This window comes from Moschus berezovskii, chromosome 2 (genome assembly GCF_049115385.1).
Source record: "Moschus berezovskii isolate FMDL1 chromosome 2, NW_MosBer_1.0, whole genome shotgun sequence".
Taxonomy (NCBI): Eukaryota; Metazoa; Chordata; class Mammalia; order Artiodactyla; family Moschidae; genus Moschus; species Moschus berezovskii.
In genome coordinates this window covers 115,532,729-115,553,055 of record NC_142461.1, presented here as the reverse complement: position 1 = coordinate 115,553,055, position 20,327 = coordinate 115,532,729, and the positions used below count along the sequence as shown (strand labels likewise).

General features: G+C 42.9%; 1 protein-coding gene across 2 annotated transcripts in view; it reads right to left on the bottom strand.

Moving 5' to 3' along the window:
- MAP3K20 (mitogen-activated protein kinase kinase kinase 20) overlaps positions 1 to 18,132 on the bottom strand; it is a 181,043-nt gene extending 162,911 nt beyond the window's left edge. The window contains exons 1-2 of one of the 2 annotated variants that reach the window (XM_055398401.2): positions 17,933 to 18,132; positions 2,356 to 2,548 (exon numbers count right to left, since the gene is read on the bottom strand). In XM_055398401.2, coding sequence (XP_055254376.1) covers positions 2,356 to 2,514 — 159 coding nt within the window. In that variant the 5' untranslated portion in view covers positions 2,515 to 2,548; positions 17,933 to 18,132. Of the gene's footprint in view, positions 1 to 2,355; positions 2,549 to 2,716; positions 3,004 to 17,932 lie in introns of those variants that run through there. The other variant, XM_055398400.2, reaches the window with a different exon arrangement.
- Positions 18,133 to 20,327: the final 2,195 nt, after the last annotated feature.

The following is a 20,327-nucleotide window of genomic DNA, read 5'->3' as shown; positions in this document are numbered from 1 at the left end:
TTTTTTCTAAATCAGAAAAGTAATATATACTCACTAAACTAGAGGTCTACAAATAAATGTGAAAATGAACAGCATTCCTCTATATGCCCACATAAGCAGAATTAAAAAGAGTCATATATAATCTTTTTCTACCTTTCACAAACCACATATATATTTAACCAGACAGTAGGTCATTCTTGAAAGAGTTCCATGAGTGAGCTACAAATATATTATTAAATGTTCCATTGTTTCTAAAATTCATTCGCAAAAATGACCAGGTGACACAGGACTGAGTCTATAAATTGGAAAAAATCCAGAGCTTATAACTTTTATCTTATCACTGAGAAAACATCTAGCCACCAAACCAACACATAGTTCATAAAGTATAACAAACGTTTACATAAGAAATGCATACTTCCTTTCCAATAACTGCCAACCCCTAGTCAAAATTATTTACATCTTGAACACACATTAAGTCAGTAAGTGTGGAGACGCTTTGCAGTAACTTAGCGGGCCTCTTTACCACTCACGGTCACTGACTAAACAGAGCCCCAAAGCTGCAACTGAGTTTCTGTTCTTCCTGCTTAGAAGTTTATGAGGCGTGCTCCTGTGGTTTTCTGTAATCAGCTCCAATTCTGAACGATATGCACTCAAGTTAAATATCTACACAAGAGCAGGATCTGGCAGTTTCCAGTTCCTGCTTTCACTCCTGTGCTTCCCTGTGTCATTTTCCTGCTTCTCTCTCAGACAGCAAAAAATGGTACTGGGTATGGATGGCGGCGGAATGAATGGGTTGCAATTACTGTTTTCCTATTAAAATTTGTTTCACGTCTCAAAGTTTTTCTCATACCCAACAATCACGTAAGAACATGTTCACTGTACTGAAGTCATATGATGCTTAAAAATATTAGCATACTTACACACTTCTTTGAATATAAATTTGATGGAACCGGTTTATTATCTGTTCTTACCTGGTCAAACTAGAGGTTTCAGAATTGAAAACTAGAGAATTGGGGGTCTGATCTGGATTTGATCCACCCCAATTGGGGCAGCTGTACGTATTTCTCAAAGCTCTATTTCCCAACCTACAGACTGGGTACAACAATGCCTGCCTATCAAGGGCTAAAGAGTTCACCAGATTAAAACAAAAAGATAGGTTCAACTCCAGAGTAAGAAATAATTTGATTATTTGACTACTATTTAAAAATTTGTTGATCAACACATGACTGGGAGAAAACTTTTTCTACGTAGTGCCTTTTGGTTTGAAGCACACATTAGCTTTTAAAAGCTATCACTTCTCAATGCTTTCTACAACCTACAGATATCCAAGGCAGAGGTGTCTTGGTCCTTCTGGCTTGGGTTCACAAATCATCAACACAACTGCTGGTCACACAGAACAAAGCAGTGCCGGGACGAAACGACACGAAGTGCTTTCTATTTTGGCCATTTCGGTTTCCTTTCTGAATCAGCTGCTGTGGTTCACTGGCAGCAGTTAATGAAAGAAAGGAAATCATTTAGGGAGATTAAAGGATATTTATGGAAAAGTTCACTTTAAAAAACGTACTGAAAAGAACAATAATTAGCCAAAACACGACATAAATAGAACTGACCAAGGCAAACTCCAGAGGGTAGCTATTTAACATTACTGACACCCTGGGCTCCTGCAAGTCATCTCTGCAGCTAGCTTTACTGTGGGGTTTCAGTACCAAACTGAACGTGGCGACGACGCTGTGTCACTTTCGTAAGAAAGATGAAGGGCCAGTGTACAAGTTTTGAGCTCAACTAGGACCAGCACCAATCCCAGACTCTGAAAGTCAAAATGGTTTTTTCAATTTTACAAGTAGAGCAGCTCTCTGTGTGGCACTTTTACTAAACAAAGTCTATCACTCTGCACCTCAAGTAGAGGTGAGATCCAAGAAGCTGGTATTGCTTCTATCTCAGTAGAGAAATAATGCTTTTCGTTTTTCAAAAAGACAAGTCCTGGGGACCATAAATTCACCAGAAAGTGGAAAGGAGATGAAAAGTTTACACACTACTCTTTACTGACCCCATTTGGCTGACCCGGGCAAAGCCTAGTGTCTGGGAAGACCTGAGTGCTCACCTTCCCAGAACAAGAGCTCAGAGAACATTCGGTCTTGCACGCCATGGAAAGAAATCCTCTCAGTTCAGATGACCCCTAGTAAAACTCAACCCTACAGCACACGTGGCACCGATTGCTATTTATGGGGCTCCCAGAATGGAAATTTGGGAAACAGCCTCATGGATCAGCCCCGAAGGCTCTGCTAGGTCCCTGGCAGCCTGTGACCTCTGACTCTAGGTTGAAAAGCTTACATAAGTGCTATCATGACCACTTCTGATAGCAGGAAAAGACCTTACCTCTTTCTCTATCTTGAGTAGCTTCTTTACAGCCACCTCCTTGTCCTGTGATATCCATTTGGCTCGATAGACACTCCCAAAACTCCCTCCACCGCAGTTTTCAAAAAACTGCAAGTCATCAAATTTAATTTGCACAAAGGAGGTACCGAGAGACGACATCTCATAATGACAAAGTATTATACTTCCACAAAATCTGCAGAGAGAAAGAAAAAAAAACTGGATTAGAAACACATTAGAATGAAACCTCTGAATTCCACTTTAGCTAATATATACCAAGTCCTGTGGTGCTTCCACAAGGAGCCTTGATGACTTAGGAGGAAGAAAAGCAGAAGTACAAACAAATCAACATGAAAACGCTTACCCTGGTAGCCCGAGCAAAATTCAACAGCAACCTGTCCAGACTCTGAAACACAGCTGTCCCCAGAGAAATGGCTCAGATTTCCTCCCCGGACAAAGCCTGCAACAGCATTTCCTGCACATCCCCTGCAGCTCTGCCTAAAGGCTACCGTGTAACCAGGTCTCTCTCCCACCCCAAGACAAACGGGAAGCGTGCTCTCAGCAGGAGGCTTGCACAGCTCTTCTGGCATCTGAGGCATGCCATCTCTCTGCGTTGTACTCACTTAACATAAAATATACATAACCTAAGCATCTGAGTATGCTGGCACAGGAGGGGCCAAACACTGCAAACAGAACGCACACTTGGGGCTGGGATTCCAAAAGCAAGTAGTCAGCTTTGGGATGAGAGAAGAGCTGGCCAAGTGTTTTCCAGAAGTGGCTCCCTGGACTGTATCCTGTAGCAGAACTTAATTAAAGAGCAGAAAATTTGCCCTTGTTTACAATATATTAAGTCATCCAGTGATCTCTGCCAAAAATGTTTAAAAAAAATATTATGCTTGTTTCCAGAGGAACAGATTACCTCTCACAGAGATTACAGTGATATTTTCTGCAGTCTAAGGAGTTTCACTATTCTCCAGGTAAGGGGTAATTCTTCTCACTCTATGCCTAAACACAAATTAGCAGGAAAAACAAAATAAAAACCTACAACCAAGAACAAGAAGGTCTAAAATTTTGAACCCGCAAAAAAAGCAGATGGATAAAGAAGTTTTTAGACATGTTCTTCCCAAATTGTAAATCAGAATCTTATACTGAGGGAGCAAAAAGATGAACCCATATGTACAGGACACTCTACAAAACAACTCCCCTGGTCTTTTCATAACTGTCAAAGTCATGAAAGATTTTTTAAAAGGCAGAGAAGCTTCTAGTACATGGAGGACTTCAAGAAATATGACTAAATGCAATGCATGATCACTGACTAGATTTTGGATACCCCCAAAACTGCAGAAGTCATTATGAGAATTTTAGGGAAATTTGAATATTAACTATATATTGGATAATACTATTTTCTGCATGGCAAATTATGGTATTTTGGTTTTGTAGAAGGATGTCCTTGTTCTTGGAAGATATACTGGGTGCTGTATCAAAGTATGATATCTATAATTTAATTTAAAATAGTTCAACTCCCCTTCACCCTCCAAAAAAAAGTGAATGGGTATAGAAAGGAAGGAGGCAAATCCAGCACAATATTAAGAACTGGTGAATCTAGGTGACAAGTATGTGGGCATTTTGTGGAATCTGATTATTTTCAAAAGAAAAAGGAGGAGAGGCAATTTATATCTATTACACATGATAGTACAAATTCGTGTCTATCATAGATCTTAATGTGCTGCTGACTAGCCAATCCATTTAGGAGCATCAGGTCACTGAAGGAAGCTGGTTTCTTCACTGAAGTCAAACTTGACTCTACTTCGGGATGAAGGCAAGAGAGAAGACTGTTTATCCTCTGCAGTTTAAAAGACAGCTTTAGAATCTACATAAGTAAACACAGTATCAAAATACAGTCTACATCAGTTCAGTCACTCAGTCGTGTCCGACTCTCTGCGACCCCATGAATCACAGCACGCCAGGCCTCCCTATCCATCACCAACTCCCGGAGTACATTCAAACTCATGTCCACAGAGTCGGTGATGCCATCCAGCCATCTCATTCTCTGTCGCCCCCTTCTCCTCCCGCCCCCAACCTTTCCTAGCATCAGAGTCTTTTCCAGTGAGTCAACTCTTCGCATGGGGTGGCCAAAGTATCAGAGCTTCAGCTTTAGCATCAGTCCTTCCAATGAACACCCAGGACTGATCTCCTTTAGAATGGACTGGTTGGATCTCCTTGCAGTATAAGGGACTCTCAAGAGTCTTCTCCAACACCACAGTTCAAAAGCATCGATTCTTCGGCGATCAGCTTTCTTCACAGTCCAACTCTCACATCCATACATGACCACGGGAAAAACCATTGCCTTGACTAGGCGGACCTTGGTTGGCAAAGTAATGTCTCTGCTTTTTAATATACTATCAAGGTTGGTCATAACTTTCCTTCCAAGGAGCAAGCGTCTTTTAATTTCATGGCTGCAATCAGCATCTGCAGTGATTTTGGAGCCCAAAAAAATAAAGTCTGACACTGTTTCCACTGTTTCCCCATCTATTTCCCATGAAGTGATGGGACCAGATGCCATGATCTTTGTTTTCTGAATGTTGAGCTTCAAGCCAACCTTTTCACTCTCCTCTTTCACTTTCATCAAGAGGCTTTTGAGTTCCTCTTCACTTTCTGCCATAAGGGTAGTGTCATCTGCATATCTGAGGTTATTGATATTTCTCCCGGCAATCTTGATTCCAGCGTGGGCTTCTTCCAGCCCAGCGTTCCTCATGATGTACTCTGCATATAAGTTAAATAAGCAAGGTGACAATATACAACCTTGACGTACACCTTTTCCTATTTGGAACCAGTCTGTTGTTCCATGTACAGTTCTGACGGTTGCTTCCTGACCTGCATACAGGTTTCTCAAGAGGCAGGTCAGGTGGTCTGGGATTCCCATCTCTTTCAGAATGCTCCACAGTTTATTGTGATCCACACAATCAAAGGCTTTGACATAGTCAATGAAGCAGAAATAGATGTTTTTCTGGAACTCTCTTGCTTTCTCCATGATCCAGCGGATGTTGGCAATTTGATCTCTGGTGCCTCTGCCTTTTCTAAAACCAGCTTGAACATCTGGGAGTTCACGGTTCACATATTGCTGAAGCCTGGCTTGGAGAATTTTGAGCATGACTTTACTAGTGTGTGAGATGAGTGCAATTGTGCGGTAGTTTGAGCATTCTTTGGCATTGCCTTTCTTTGGGATTGGAATGAAGACTGACCTTTTCCAGTCCTGTGGCCACTGCTGAGTTTTCCAAATCCGCTGGCATACTGAGTGCAGCACTTTCACAGCATCATCTTTCAAGACTTGAAATAGCTCAACTGGAATTCCATCACCTTCACTAGCTTTGTTCGTAGTGATGGTTTCTAAGGCCCACTTGACTTCACATTCCAAGATGTCTGGCTCTAGGTCAGTGATCACGTTATCGTGACTATCTTGGTCGTGAAGATCTTTTTTGTACAGTTCTTCTGTGTACTCTTGCCACCTCTTCTTAATATCTTCTGCTTCTGTTAGGTCCATACCATTTCTGTCCTTTATCGAGCCCAGTCTACATACTTGAGTCAAAAATTTTACCTAACTTTTGCTTCGATTCATATTTTGTTAATTAGAGGAAAAAAAAAGACCTCCCAAAACACAAAATTTAAGACCATACCAAAGATAGGTACATAGAACATGCAAGTTTGTTCTTATCTGCATAATGTTTGTTCAGCAAAATGCAAAACACTGCTTGTAAGAGTCCCTCAGTGTTATAAATACTATATTTTTATTATTTTTACTTTTATAAAAAAAAATGAAAAATAGAACTCCCCTGTCCTACCCCGTCTCACACCCAATTCTCTCTTCAGGGGAAACTAATTTCAACTCAGGATTTTATTCTGATATTTATATTTCTTATGATATTTTTATATCTATTAATATATCTATAAAAGTGTGTTTATACAGCTAGCTCCTGATTGCTCCATTTTAGTTATTGCCTATTCACTTCTCCCAGTGGAAGAAACAGATTTAGTCCTCATCCCCATCCTTTACCTCCTTAAACCAAACAAGCCACACGTGCCCTGTCCTCCCAGCATCCAGCTTCACTGTAACGTTCGGCTAAGTAAACGTTCACTGTTTAGAGCAGTCTGGCAAGGTAAACATTATTCCCAAGAGTGCTGAGCAGGACTCAATGACTTTTCCTTTCTTGGATAATTGTTCGTTTCTCCCTGAGTTATTAGTTGCTCGGTTTGGTTTTTGCTCTTTGTTTAGCTGCTTGGTGATGGACAGGGAGGCCTGGCGTTCTGTGATTCATGGGGTCGCGGAGAGTCGGACACGACTGAGCGACTGAACTGAACTGAACTGAAAGAATCTGCCTGCAGTGCGGGAGACCTGGATTCAATCCCTGGATTAGGAAGATCCCCTGGAGAAGGGAAAGGCTACCCACTCCAGTATTCTGGCCTGGAGAATTCCATGCACTGTATAGTATATTGGGTCACAAAGAGTCAGACACGACTGAGCGACTTTCACTTGACTTAGCTTTGTATACACCTAAAACGTATTCACCTCATCAAACTCTCTGAACTGCAAAAGTCCTCTCAGTAAAGTAAAAACATCAGGTAACAGGCGAGGAGGGTCTATTTTTCTCCAGGAGACGCTTCTCCTATACCCTTCACCTTGAGCAGTCTGCCTGAAGCGGGGGCTTTCCAGGTCTGATTGCACTGGCTTGTCCATCATCCTCAGCATCCTTCACCTCTTCCTCTGTGGGAACTCCTGGCTTCCCTTTCTTGGTCTAGTCTCTTACTTTGACCAAGCACATCTCCCATTAGCTATCTGAGCAGAGTGCCCAGGACGCAGGGGAGGATCTGTATGTCTCTGAATGTCTTGATTGGTAGTATGCAATTTCAGGTAGGAAATAATCCCCTGATAACTGCAGAAGTATTACCTCATACTCATCTAGTTTCTAACGTGTCTATAGAGCAAGTCTGAAGTTAACTCCAGTTACCAATTCTGCTTACGTTATTCTTGCCTTTCTGGAATCTTTAGGACCTGGTACTCAACCCTAGAATCCTGAAACTAACAGGCTATGCTTAGGAGCGAGTCTGTTTCATTCACTGGTGGCTTTCAGTATACTCTCCATCTGTGACTTGTGTCTTTTAATTCCGGAAGATTTCCTTGTGATCTTTCCTCACCACTTACAGCCATTCTTACTTCTTATTTCCTCCTCCAGACCCCTAGACACACAGGAGGGCAGATTTGCAGTTCCCAGAACATGCTTTCCCATCTTCACACCTCTGCCCAGGCTAGGGTCTCTGTTTTGAATGCCTTTCCCTGACCATCTCCTCTGAGCCTCATGAGCACAGTTAATTCTCTGTTTTCTGTGCCACAGCCCCTTTCTTTATCCTTTCATCTCTCCCACTTACTTCCCACCAGACTATAAATTCTTTAAAAGCGAAACACATTTCTATTTTCATCTGAATCTTTAGTAGCTACTATGGGCTTCCCTGGTGGCTCAGAGGTTAAAGCGTCTGCCTCCAATGCGGAAGACCCGGGTTCGATCCCTGGGTCGGGAAGATCCCCTGGAGAAGGAAATGGTAACCCACTCCAGTATTCTTGCCTGGAGAATCCCATGGACGGAGAAGCCTGGTAGGCTACAGTCCATGGGGTCGCAAAGAGTCGGACACGACTGAGCGACTGCACTGAAATGAACTGAACTGATGCAGCCAGCACTTCACACCTATTCCATTCAAAAATGTATGTTGAATGAATGAATCAAAAAAACAAATAATTTCTGGTTATTCCTGTTATACCATTTGCAGCTGGAAAGATTACAATCAGATTAAGTAAAATCTGAGAACTGCAGTTTTTATAAGTGCCCTCCAAAGGATTCTGAAGCAAATCCTGATCTGGAAACAGCTGCCTAGGCTTTTTGGGAGACTAAGAAGAGTTTGGCCACCTCATGCGACCAGATGACTCACTGGAAAAGACTCTGATGCTGGGAGGGATTGGGTGCGGGAGGAGACGGGGACGACAGAGAATGAGATGGCTGGATGGCATCACTGACTCGATGGACATGAGTTTGAGTGAACTCCGGGAGTTGGTGATGGACAGGGAGGTCTGGCGTGCTGTGTGATTCATGAGGTCGCAAAGAGTCGGACACGACTGAGCGACTGAACTGAACTGAAGAAGAGTATACTTGGGATCTCTAGGGTTAGGTGTCTCTGAGACTGGAGGAAGAGGAGAAGGGTGGGGAGAAGAGGAGGAAGGCCGAGGAGGAGGGAGGAAATCCTTCCAGAACAAACAGAGAGATCTGAACCAGGATGAGATGGATATGAATAAATCCAAACCCTCTGGTACACAGCAAGTCCAGGGTAAACTGAGGCAGGATCAGTCCCATTTGAAACTGACCCAGAGGTACCAGAGAGAGGCAGACCTCTGAGAAGCATAGTTCTCGGGATCTTCACTCTGAGATGAGGCAACCAGTCAGCTCTTCCCAGAATCACTGCTACTCACTTTGTGATACATACTGCCTTTTGGAAACTGGCTGTGTATGAATGGAACTATATAATTACTTGAGTGTTTTATTGGGACCATAAAAAATTAAGTACCATCTGATTACCAAAGAGACTAACAATTCTGGGGTGTATGAATACAGGTTTTCACTCCAGTAAGCTTGGCAAAGCGTCATGGACTTAGCTGAAGAGCCTGACTGAGATTCCCAGTGCCATCTACGTGACTGTCTGACCACATATATTTGCTTTTCCCTTTGAGCTTTCCCTCCTTGAAAATCATTATTCTAAGAGGATCAATTTATGACCAGAAGAAAGGATAATCCGAGTTGCAGATTAATTATACTTAGAGCATCTTGGGGAAGATTGCTACCTGATCAAATTATGTGTTAAAGTTTTAGGTGTATTCTCCAGTGAAGACACTAGAATTTAACAAAAGTCATCCATATAAATGTATTTACATAGTACACCCAATCAAATGATGCTGTCATTCTACAATGTTAAAGCAATTGCTTTTACACAAGAAAGACAACTTTCCTCCATGCAATAATTCCTAGTCCTAGTTCTGTAATATCCTAACTTTGGTTTCATTAAACTCTCAAAGCTGTTTTAAATGTTAATAAAAAGTATCTACCACAGAGCACTGAGGAGTAAGTTAGAACAGGGATATGACAAAAATGAAAGCATAAGAGAGTGTCACAACTCTGAAAATATTGAAAGTCACTAACTCAAGTGGTTGAAGCAAATCACTGGAGTCCTCAAGTAGGAAGACTTTAGTAATTACTTTAGTAGTAGTAACGACTACTTTAGTAGTGGTAACATTTTTTTAATGTTTAAAAATTTCCTTAGGGAATTCCCTGGTCATCCAGTGGTTAGGACTCTGCACTTTCACTGCCTGAAGCCCAGATTCAATCCCTGGTTAGGGAACTAAGATCCTGCAAGCCACAGGGTGCAACCAAAAAAATTTTTTTTCTTAAATTAAAATTTAAATATATTTTTAAACTATTAATTGCTGAAAGCATAAATAGTACCATCAACTTATTATCAAAAGTGGAACTATAGGAAGAAAACCTTAAAGGGAAAGTTATTTTACTTTCCAAAGTTTTTAGCCTTCCAGTCCAAAAAAAAAAAAAAGAAAAATGGACTTATGTCCTGGATTTTTGAAAAAGAGGAAAAAAAGAAACCCATAAAGTTTAGAATTAGATAGATGTGAGTTAAAATTCTGCCTCTAGGGAATCCCCTGGCAGTCCAATGGTTAGGACTCTGCACTTCCGCTGCAGAGGGCACGGATTCAGGGATCTGAGATCCCACAAACTGCCCAGCACAGCCAAAAAAAGAAACCAAACTCTGCCTCTACCTCTCAATAACCTTGAATCAATCACTTTTCTCAAGACCATGGTATTTCCAGACCCAGTAAATGAAATATCCGTTCTGTTACCAAACGTCTAAAAATTGATAGTCTAAAATTTACATGTTTGCACAGTATTATTTCACTTCTTAGGTCTTATTTCCAAGTAACAGATATTTCAACACAACATAGCTTTGATCCAAGAGAAAGACCCAGTTACCTGTAGTAGCAAATCTGCACTGACCAGTTGTTAGGCCTTGGGCAGGACACCGAGCCTCTCTGAGCAGTTTTCTCCCTGGCAGTAATACCCATTCCATGTAGTTGTTGCGAAGTGGGAGATGCGGTGAAAGGCCTTGCACAAGGCCCTGCACACAGTACATAACACTCAATAAATGGAAACTGTGGTTACCTAATTATTTTAAGAAAGCTTGATATCATATTTAACCATCTACTTTTTCAGCCTTTGTAGTTAGCACTGCTTTCTTCAATAGTTTTCCTCTCCTTGTTTTCAGAATTGTTCTATATCTCCATTAGCTTTTCAGAGCAAAAATAGATTACTTATCATTGATTCCCTAAATCCTTATTAGAGTATCTAAGTTTCTTTGTGTTTTATATTTTTTCTCAATCCTCTCTTTGCAATTCCATGGACTGCAGCACGCCAGGCCTCCCTGTCCATCACCAACTCCCAGAGTTTACTCAAACTCATGTCCATTGAGTAGGCGATGCCATCCAACCATCTCATCCTCTGTCGTCCCCTTCTCCTCCCACCTTCAATCTTTCCCAGCATCAGGGTCTTTTCAAATGAGTCAGTTCTTCACATCAGGTGGCCAAAGTATTGGAGTTTCAGCTTCAGCATCAGTCCTTCCAATGAATATTCAGGACTGATTTCCTTTAGGATGAACTGGTTAATTAAAAAAAATTATATCTCCTTATAAAAGGCTTAACTTTATTGGAAACTAGACCCCTGGACTACTTCTGGCTTTTTGACTTTTGGGTTCATACAGGCCACTTCTTTCTCAGTTCAGCTCCATTCTCTATCCTTTACTTATACTACTCTAGTTCCTCTCTTCACAAAAGTAAAGTTAAAAGTTTATTTTCTGATACAATTTAGAAAAAAAATTCATTTGTTTTGTCATGACCTGAATATGACAAAAAACAAACAAACCCCAACCCTCAACAAATTCCTTTGTCAAGCTTGCTGCCCCAGTATTTATTTATGCTAGCATTATTTCAGCCTCCTTAATGAAGATTAGTGAATAAACTAACAAAAATGTGCTTTATCATCATGTGTATAAAAACAATACCACTTGGATTACAGTTCTGCAATTCTTTTTTATTTCCTGAGAATCTTTTTCAAAAAGGAGGAAAGCTCTGGGTTTCAGATATTTGTTTATTAACATCAAGATCAAAGATGCAGAGATTCTGTTCCTCAACAGGACTGCTATTCTGCTATGATAGATAAGTTCTGTAAGACTAGCTAGAGAGTAGGTATGAATAGAACTAACCAGTACTGTGTCTACCCTAGCTGTTGCCTTCCTTCCTCCAACGCTGATACTAGAAAGCAGACTATCTTGTCTAGAATAGGTTGCAGGGCACCATGAAGAGGAGAAGCCAACTTTAAAAGTCTAAAACCTAGAACAGCTATTGTTCCACTTCTTTCCCCCTCTCTCCTTAATCATATAAATAACATAAATCTCATAAATAACACAAACATAATATAAATAAAAGATCATGGCATCCCATCACTTCATGGAAAATAGATGCAGAAACAGTGGAAACAGTGGCAGACTTAATTTTTTTGGGCTCCAAAATCACTGCAGATGGTGACTGCAGCCACAAAATTAAAAGACACTTGCTTCTTGGGAGAAAAGTTATGACCAACCTAGACAGCATATTAAAAAGCAGAGACATTACTTTGCCAACAAAGGTCCGACTACTCAAGGCTATGGATTTTCCAGTAGTCATATATGGATGTGAGAGTTGGACTATAAAGAAAGCTGAGCACCAAAGAATTGATGTTTTTGAACTATGGTGTTGGAGAAGACTCTTGAGAGTCCCTTGGACTGCAAGGAGATCCAAATAGTCCATCCTAAAGGAAATCAGTCCTCAACATTCATTGGAAGGATTGATGTTGAAGCTGAAACTCCAATACTTTGGCCACCTGATGTGAAGAACTGACTCATTGGGAAAAACCCTGATGCTGGGAAAGATTGAAGGTGGGAGGAGAAGGGGACGACAGAGGATGAGATGGTTAGATGGCATCACTGACTCAATGGACATGAGTTTGAGTAAACTCCGGGAATTGGTGATGGACAGGGAGGCCTGGCATGGTGTGGTTCATGGGGTCGCAAACAGTCAGACACTACTGAGCAATGAACTGAACTGAACCAAACATAAATCTCTACTTGAAGCACAAATTAAACAATTCAGTTAATGAAAAGAGACTTCCATGGCATACTTTCTTGCCAGAAATGTTGTTACTAGAAGCAAAATACATGAGGAACAGAAATGTAGGGAGAAGGGGTACTGATGCCCAGAAATGCCCTGTGGAAATATGTCCATGCTCAAACAGAAGCCTAGCTAGGAAACTCCAAGTAGGTACAACCCAGGACACAGGTCAGTGCAGTTGTTTCTTGTGTCAAATGATTACAAGTTTTGAGCTTTGAATGACTGGAGGCCTGAGGAAGAGAAGGAGGTCAGAGTCTGACTATAGCAAAAAAGCATAGAGTAGGCATATTTCTATGGGTTGGCTAGAAGAGGAATTCACAGGTGTTGGGGGTATGGGTTGGGGTGCAGGAAAAAGCAGTTGCTTTTAAGTAAGAAAGATTTACTCAGTCAATAAGCCCATCCATTCAAGATCCTGCTTCTACTCAGCTCTTGTTTCTATTCTTATTTCTACTCTTGTCAAATAGAAAGTATCTCACCTTCCTGGCTGAGTACAATTTTGGACAAACCTAAAACGAAGGTTCCCCGAGAAAGGGAATTATGAGAGTTAAAACTTGGTAACCTTGAAGTAACATGAAAACAAACAAACAAAACCCGGGGCATTAAATTTAGATAAGACCAAAGGAAGACTCTACAGTATGTATCACAGAGCCAGAGGCCACAGTATCCGTAGACAAGTTACAGATGGAATTCAGGGTTATCAGAGCTGCCTAACAAGAAAATATTAGTGTTAGTAGTGAGTTCCTTATCACTGTGAGTGTTCAAGGGGAGCTGGGGAGGAGACTAGGAGAGGAATGAAGAGTTTCGTAAAGATCCACTCCAACCCTGTGAGGACACCATTACTAACTGACCTCTCCCTTCCCTTCTTAGGGATACAGTCATGAACCTGACACAGAGAGCCCCCTCCCTGGTGGAAGAACGCGGTGATCAATGATGGGAATAATAGAGACGATTGGGCTGTCCTAAATTTCCCCTCCTAAACTGCCTGAGGAGATTTCACATTTCTATCCCACAACTATCTCCCCCTCTTCTTGACTTCCAAAGCAAAGAGCTTTTCTGACCTTGAAAGCCCAGTGGGACCACAGAAAAGAAAAACTCTGGATGACGATCTACACTATTCTTTTCTCAGCATAATGGAATTGCATTACCCCATACAGCGGGCTGGGCTGTGAAGCTCAATGGTGCAGTACCATTTACCAGAACCAGGCCCAAGCTCCTCAAATGTGGGTGCTCCCTCAGGGGGAGTACCTGGCTCTGTGAAGAAGGTATATGAACAAACACACATCTTACAGCATTGATTTTCCTTTAAGATTTGGGAGAAGAAACATGCTTGGCATTTGTATTGGTTTGTTCAATAAGTCAAACAGTACAGAAAAGAATGCCAAGGTCAGATAAATTTTTAAGATTAATTGCAGGATCTGAGAGAAAATGCTTGCTTACACCAGAAGTATTTATGGTTATACCTACAGATCCCTGAAGGAATACATTCTTCCCCTAAACAGGATGTTTTGGTAGAAAAGTTCAATCAGCAAAGATTTACTCCATGATCTACAGGCAGCAACCCTTGCCTTCTCTTTTCGTTTTCTTCTTTGGAGGTCCAGAGATGAGTCCATAAGGAACGCTGGTCCCTGAAGGTAATCTGTGCTCAAAATTAGCTGTAAAAATGGTTCCAATATTGGTCTTCTATGTCATGAAAGTGAAAGAAAGAAAGTCGCTCAGTCGTGTCAGACTCTTTGCGACCCCATGGACTGTAGCCCACCAGGATCTTCTGTCCATGGGATTCTCCAGGCAAGAATACTGGAGTAGGTTGCCATTTCCTTATCCAGGAGATCTTCCCAACCCAGGGATTGAACCCTGGGTCTCCCACATTGTAGGCAGACGCTTTACCATCTGAGCCACCAGGGAAATCCTTCTAGGTCATCAGTTCAGTTCAGTTCAGTTCAGTCGCTCAGTCGTGTCCGACTCTCCGCGACCCCATGAATCACAGCACGCCAGGCCTCCCTGTTAATCAACCACTATTCCTATAGCTCCGAAATTCTTCAAATGTAAATGCACTAATTTTCAGATTCTCCTCCCCCTCCCCAAGAATATTACAAAGCTATGTATAAATTGTGTATAAACCCAGAGGTATGCACAAAGCTGCTTTAGAAATCCTTATATGCAAAGCAAGAAAATAGCTATGAAAATCTGCTAGCCTTCCATGTACACATAAGTATAATCTGGAAACGGGGCAGGCTACCAAGGGCAAGCCTTAGCTGGGAACAGGTGAGACAGGCAGTTTTCTCTGAGTATAACTTGGGAATGTGGAAAACCCCTTCTCTACCACTCAGTGACGCTGGCTAAACTTTTGGGCGCTGGTTGAAGCATTTCCATGTGGTGTCTCATATCCTTCTGCTTATGAAGCAGGGATTACTGTCCTCAATTTGCATGTGAGGAAATTGAGTATCATGCATGTAAAAGTTGCCTAACTTAAAAGTGACACAACTGAGATTCAAATTCAGGTCTGACTTCAAAGTCACAGCATTTTTCCCTCCATATTTTCCCCATGCTATCATTCTGTCTTCTCCTTCTAACTTGTCTTTTTTTTCCCTCCCTTTAAACAAACCCTTTTCTTATTCTAGTAACTATTAGATTGCTTACCATTTACCTAAAGTTCAACATGAAGCTTTAATCTCCTAGAAGCCATTATGACGCTGGGATTAGAATGTCAAATGCCTGGCTGCTTTGTTCTCACAGCATCTTCTACTGTGTTCAGATTATTTAACTGCTATTAGGGCAACCCACTCCAGTGTTCTTGCCTGGAGAATCCCAGGGATGGGGGAGCCTGGTGGGCTGCTGTCTATGGGGTCGTACACAGTCGGACACGACTGAAGTGACTTAGCAGCAGTAGCAGCAGCAGGGCATAATCGATGGTTCAGCTGTCCATAGGAGGGTATGACACAGAAGCACCCACGTATCAGTCAAACCAATCTAAGCTCAAGCATTTAAAGCTCTCTTTCCTTACCAGGTACAGTTTTCTGGTCACAGCTGGAACTCTGCTTATTTGTGTGTAGTGGGGCAAGGTTAATAGCCACACAAGAAGTAGCCTAAATGATCCCTGCCGCACACCAAAAGGTGCCTTAGCTGTTTCTATTGCATTCAGATAGACAGGACACCCTCCCTGTCAGTCTGTCCTGGGTCAAATAAAACGGAAAGCAAATGATGCAAATTAATTTTGAGTTCCAACATCTCTGGATACAGATATAAGGCTATCTTATTCCAAGAAGGATTATATCACCACAAACACTCTTCTCTGGTTTTTTTTAAAAGTCACTGATTCTCTTTCTTTTCTCTGAATCTAACAATTTCTAAAATCAACTATCCACTTTTCTCTTTCACTCCACACTAACAGTTTCACTCCATGTCTGACCCCTCTTCATGAAACATCACTGTAATTTCTCCAGTGTTTTCTCTGATGACTATTCACTCCACACCCCTCTTAACTCCTGTTTATAATTTTGAAGCCCTATCAAAGTCAGTTGCACTGCTCTTTCCAGATAGGCACTCAGCCAATATATTGCCAATAACACTCACTCTTGTGCTAACTTAAAACACACAGTGTAGCCTGCCAAGTATCCTTATTTGGCAAGAAGGTCCCTTAGTTCCCAAGATCTTTGACTATCCATTTTTAGATCCAAATCCTCAGTGCTTAATATTTGGATATCTCTCTCTCTCTTTTTAATTTGTCCTTATGTGTTCCCTGAAAGAATAAGGAAAAGAGATCAATCATCTGTTTGCTTTCATAGACAAGAAAAAAATGTCCTTGCCATTATGATCATTTACTCTGGAATTATTACCACTAAAACTTTTGATACAAACAAAAATATTTTCCAGTTTAAAAAAACTCCCAAAATAATCTCCGAAACGTTATAATAAAAATTAAACTGTGAAAGATTAAATACACGTTGCTCTAAAAGACCATGTTTCTTTATCTTAATTCCCTCTTTCCAAACAAACTAAATTCGCATTCATTTACAATCTCCCAAATCTCTCACTATTGTAGAGGAACAGAAAACAAAGGCTCCACAAAAGACTAAAACTATAATTAAAATGAAGCCATTCTATATTTTTTGAAAGTCAAAAAACGACATGATATTTCATTGTGGAGATGGGCCTACTACAAAGAAGACATTAACTGTCTTGGATCTCTTGTTTACATTTTGTCTAAATGTGTCTTTCGGTTTGGTTCCACGGAATCCTAGCTGTTCATTTCAACGGAGGTCAGGAGAGCAAGCTTTAAGGTTAAAATATGAATATACTTTAACAACCACCTTAGCTCAAAAATCATCGAATTAATTCTGTAAGTCGATTCTAATTCACTATCATTCATGAGAAGCTGCTTATTGTAATATCACTGGAATAGGACACTAAATGGTGTTGCTTTCATTATTAAACTAACGAAAATAGTAATTAAGTTTCCCCATAAACAGTGCTTCTGCAAGACCCAGAGGCGCATCAGAAACGAACATTTTTTTTTAATTTTCAGCACTCTAACAACGATTGCCCCATTCAGTAAGCAACTCGATGTCCTCTGGTCAGTTCTGTATTAAAGTTTGTCTGCAAGCTGTCAGGGGCCAACGCGGCTGGGCGGCCGCCTCAGCCTTAACCTCCGGGCCTGGTGCACTTCCCCGAGCCCAGGAATCCGGGACGCCAGCGGGTCGGCAAAGGGGCCACCCTGGCGCCCGCAGAAGGCCCGGGGGCCCCTCGAAGTGCGGGAGGGCGCGGGCTCCAGGGTCACGGCGCAGGGCTGGCGCGGTCGCCCCCGGCGGGAGGCGCGCTCCCGGGCCAGCCGGCAGGAAAGCAAAAGTTAGTGGGCTCTCCTCGCCCGCGAACACCCCCGCCGGGAAGCGGCCTGCACCCTGCGCGGAGCTGGGAGACTCGCGCCCCGCCTGGCCAGAGACGCCCGGGCCACCCCCGGGGCGGCCGGCGCTCCGGCGTCCGGGGAGGGAAAGCCGCGACCCTGAGGCGCCGCACGCCGGGCCCAGACGGCCGGAGCCGCCCCGGCTGCGCCCCACGCTTCCGGGCGCCAACTTCTGCATCGGATCCGCGCGAACGTCCCGAGCCGCTCCCGGCCGCGCAAGGCCGCGGGAGCCCGGGCCGCCGGCTCCGGATCGGGCGGGGGCGCCTGCCGCGGGGGCCCGGATCGCGGCGGGGCCTGGGCCCGCGACGCCGGTGCGAGTCGCGATCGCGATGGGCCTGCCCCCCACCCTCTCCCCTGCGGCCTCCGGCCCGGCCCCTTACCTGGCTCCCAGGCCTGGCGCGAGCAACAGCCGGGGGGCCGAGGCCCCGCGCGCGGCGAGGGCAGGGGACGGCTACCGGGGATCGCGGGGACGGCTGCCGGCGGCGCGGCTCCCACGCTTCCGCCCGAGTCAGGAGTTGAACATTCCGCCTCTCCGCCCCGCGCCAATGAGGAAGACAGTCACGGCAACAGCACCACCTACCTCCGAGCGCGGAACCGCCGGGCCTCCCTGCAGGCGTCCCGCACGCCCGCCCGGCTGGCCGCAGCGCAGACGCGCCAGCCAGCCCGGCGGGGGAGGGCGCTGCGGCTCCCCGGCTGCACCCCCTAGGCCACCTTGCGCCCCAGAATCCTGCCAGGCCGCCGCAGGCTTTACACGGCACCCCATACTGTGGGGGCGCAGGGAGAGGGGGTACGTCTGCGCCCCTTTGTGCCTTCACGTCTTTGCACTGAACTCTTCCTTATCGATAAACATTTACTATGAAAAAAGCGCTGGGATACAAAGACAGGGGAGGTTGCTTCGTGCCGGACAGAAGTTAATTGGGAAGAGGACCGACGTGTACAGATATTTCTAGGGAGATAGGGCTGAAAGCTGCTTCAGTGAAATTATCAGTAGATACCTGCGGAATTTTGAGGAGGGGTCCTGGTCTGTTCCCCTGGTTGCTGACGTTAGCGAAGCCGATTTCAGATGAAGCTAGAATGCATTCCAGGGGTGAGCAAAGGGTAGGAACCAGCAACGGGGAGAGAAGTTACGATCAGTGAGGAGGATGGTTCAATGAAGCAAACGGGAGACGAGGTTCCAAAGATACGGGCAGCACAATCCAGGGCTCACTGAGTTTGAATTTTATCATCTCTGGACACAGGGGAACTGGGGAAAGTTAGACTCAAAGGAATGAAATGGCTTTTTTTTTTTAATGGTGATTTCGAGAGAGAGCAGTCCACAGCAGATGCAGGATGGGTTGCTAGGGCAAAACCGGGAAGCAGCATATGGTGACCACCTGGTTATGCGGTTATCAGGACTTGGCGCATACAAAATAGAATTAGGAAAGAAGAAATGGACTTGAGAGACATGTTTCAGAAAGAAGCCACAGGAACTGGTGATCCACTAGAAGTGAAAAGGAAGAAGAAAAAGTCAGAGATGATGCCAAGATTTCATAGCTGGGTGACTGGAAGAATGATGGTGTCATTGACAAAAATAGAGATAAGCAGACTAGGAGCTGGCTTTCTCTTGAGTTTGAGGTCATGGGAGGAAAACCCCATAGAGATGCCGCAGTTGAAACGTGAAACCGATTCAGAAAAGTGGTCGGAAGGGAAATATAAAATTTCTAAACCATTCATATAGTTAAAAAATATCAAAGTGGAAAATGAGTGAAAAAGAAACCCACTTTCTAGTCTGTAATTCAGATTAATTATTTGAATTTTCCCTTTAATTAAAAACTGGAAGTTTTAGCATTGATAGATTCTATTTGGAGAACTGAAAATTAGGATTAGTGAAAACGATCTTGCTGAAAATGGAAAACAAAACTCTGGTATAGGTAATCAAAGAATTCCATAAACCATCTAACCATTAAAGGGAAAACCAAGGCTCTTTAGCACAGACCTAGGTATAGAGTGACTCCAGTTATTTTACCTCACCTTCAAAGGCACTAGATTGTAATGGAAAGGACACTAGGATGGGAACAAAGAACCTGACTTCTGGTTTTAGGCCTGCCAATTATCAGCTGGAGTATTTTTCTAGACAGGCCTCAGTTTTCTTCCCCGCAAAACAATATCGCCCATCAAATGTTAGCTGAAGTTTCCAGCTTTAAATTTCTGAATAATACTGCTTTAAATTGGGAGCATATGTCACAATATTTTTAGCCACAATCCCCTTCCTTTCCACCTGTTCTTTTCTTCATTTTATTTTTCCTCAGATAATTAGGCTAAGAGAATAACCAGCAGGAACGGTGAATACTAAAGGTAGTCTCATAAATATGCTGAAAGGAAAACCCTGTAGGCATTCTCTTGTCTTCCCAATTAGGTTGCAAGGTCCTTGAAGTCATATATTCTATTGTATCTGTTTATAGCTGAAAGAAATATATAATAATTGTGTAATAAACTGATTTCTTCAAGTCTGATTTTTTTGGGGTCAACTTGCCTGTTTCCTTATGGCTATACTGATCTCTTTAGGTCCCAAATTTAATAAATATACTCTAGTCTTTATTCTTATGGTCAATTTTTATTCCCAAGGTCAACTCTGCTGTTTCAGACTTTCAAATCTTTTTGAAAGCATATTGGTTAATTCTCACCAGGCAGAGTATAAGTTTACAAATGTAAATAGCAATAACAAAAGAGAGCTAGTCAAACCTCTCTTATCAAGTTTTCCTATTCCTTTATTTCACATGTCTCTGTACTAAAAAT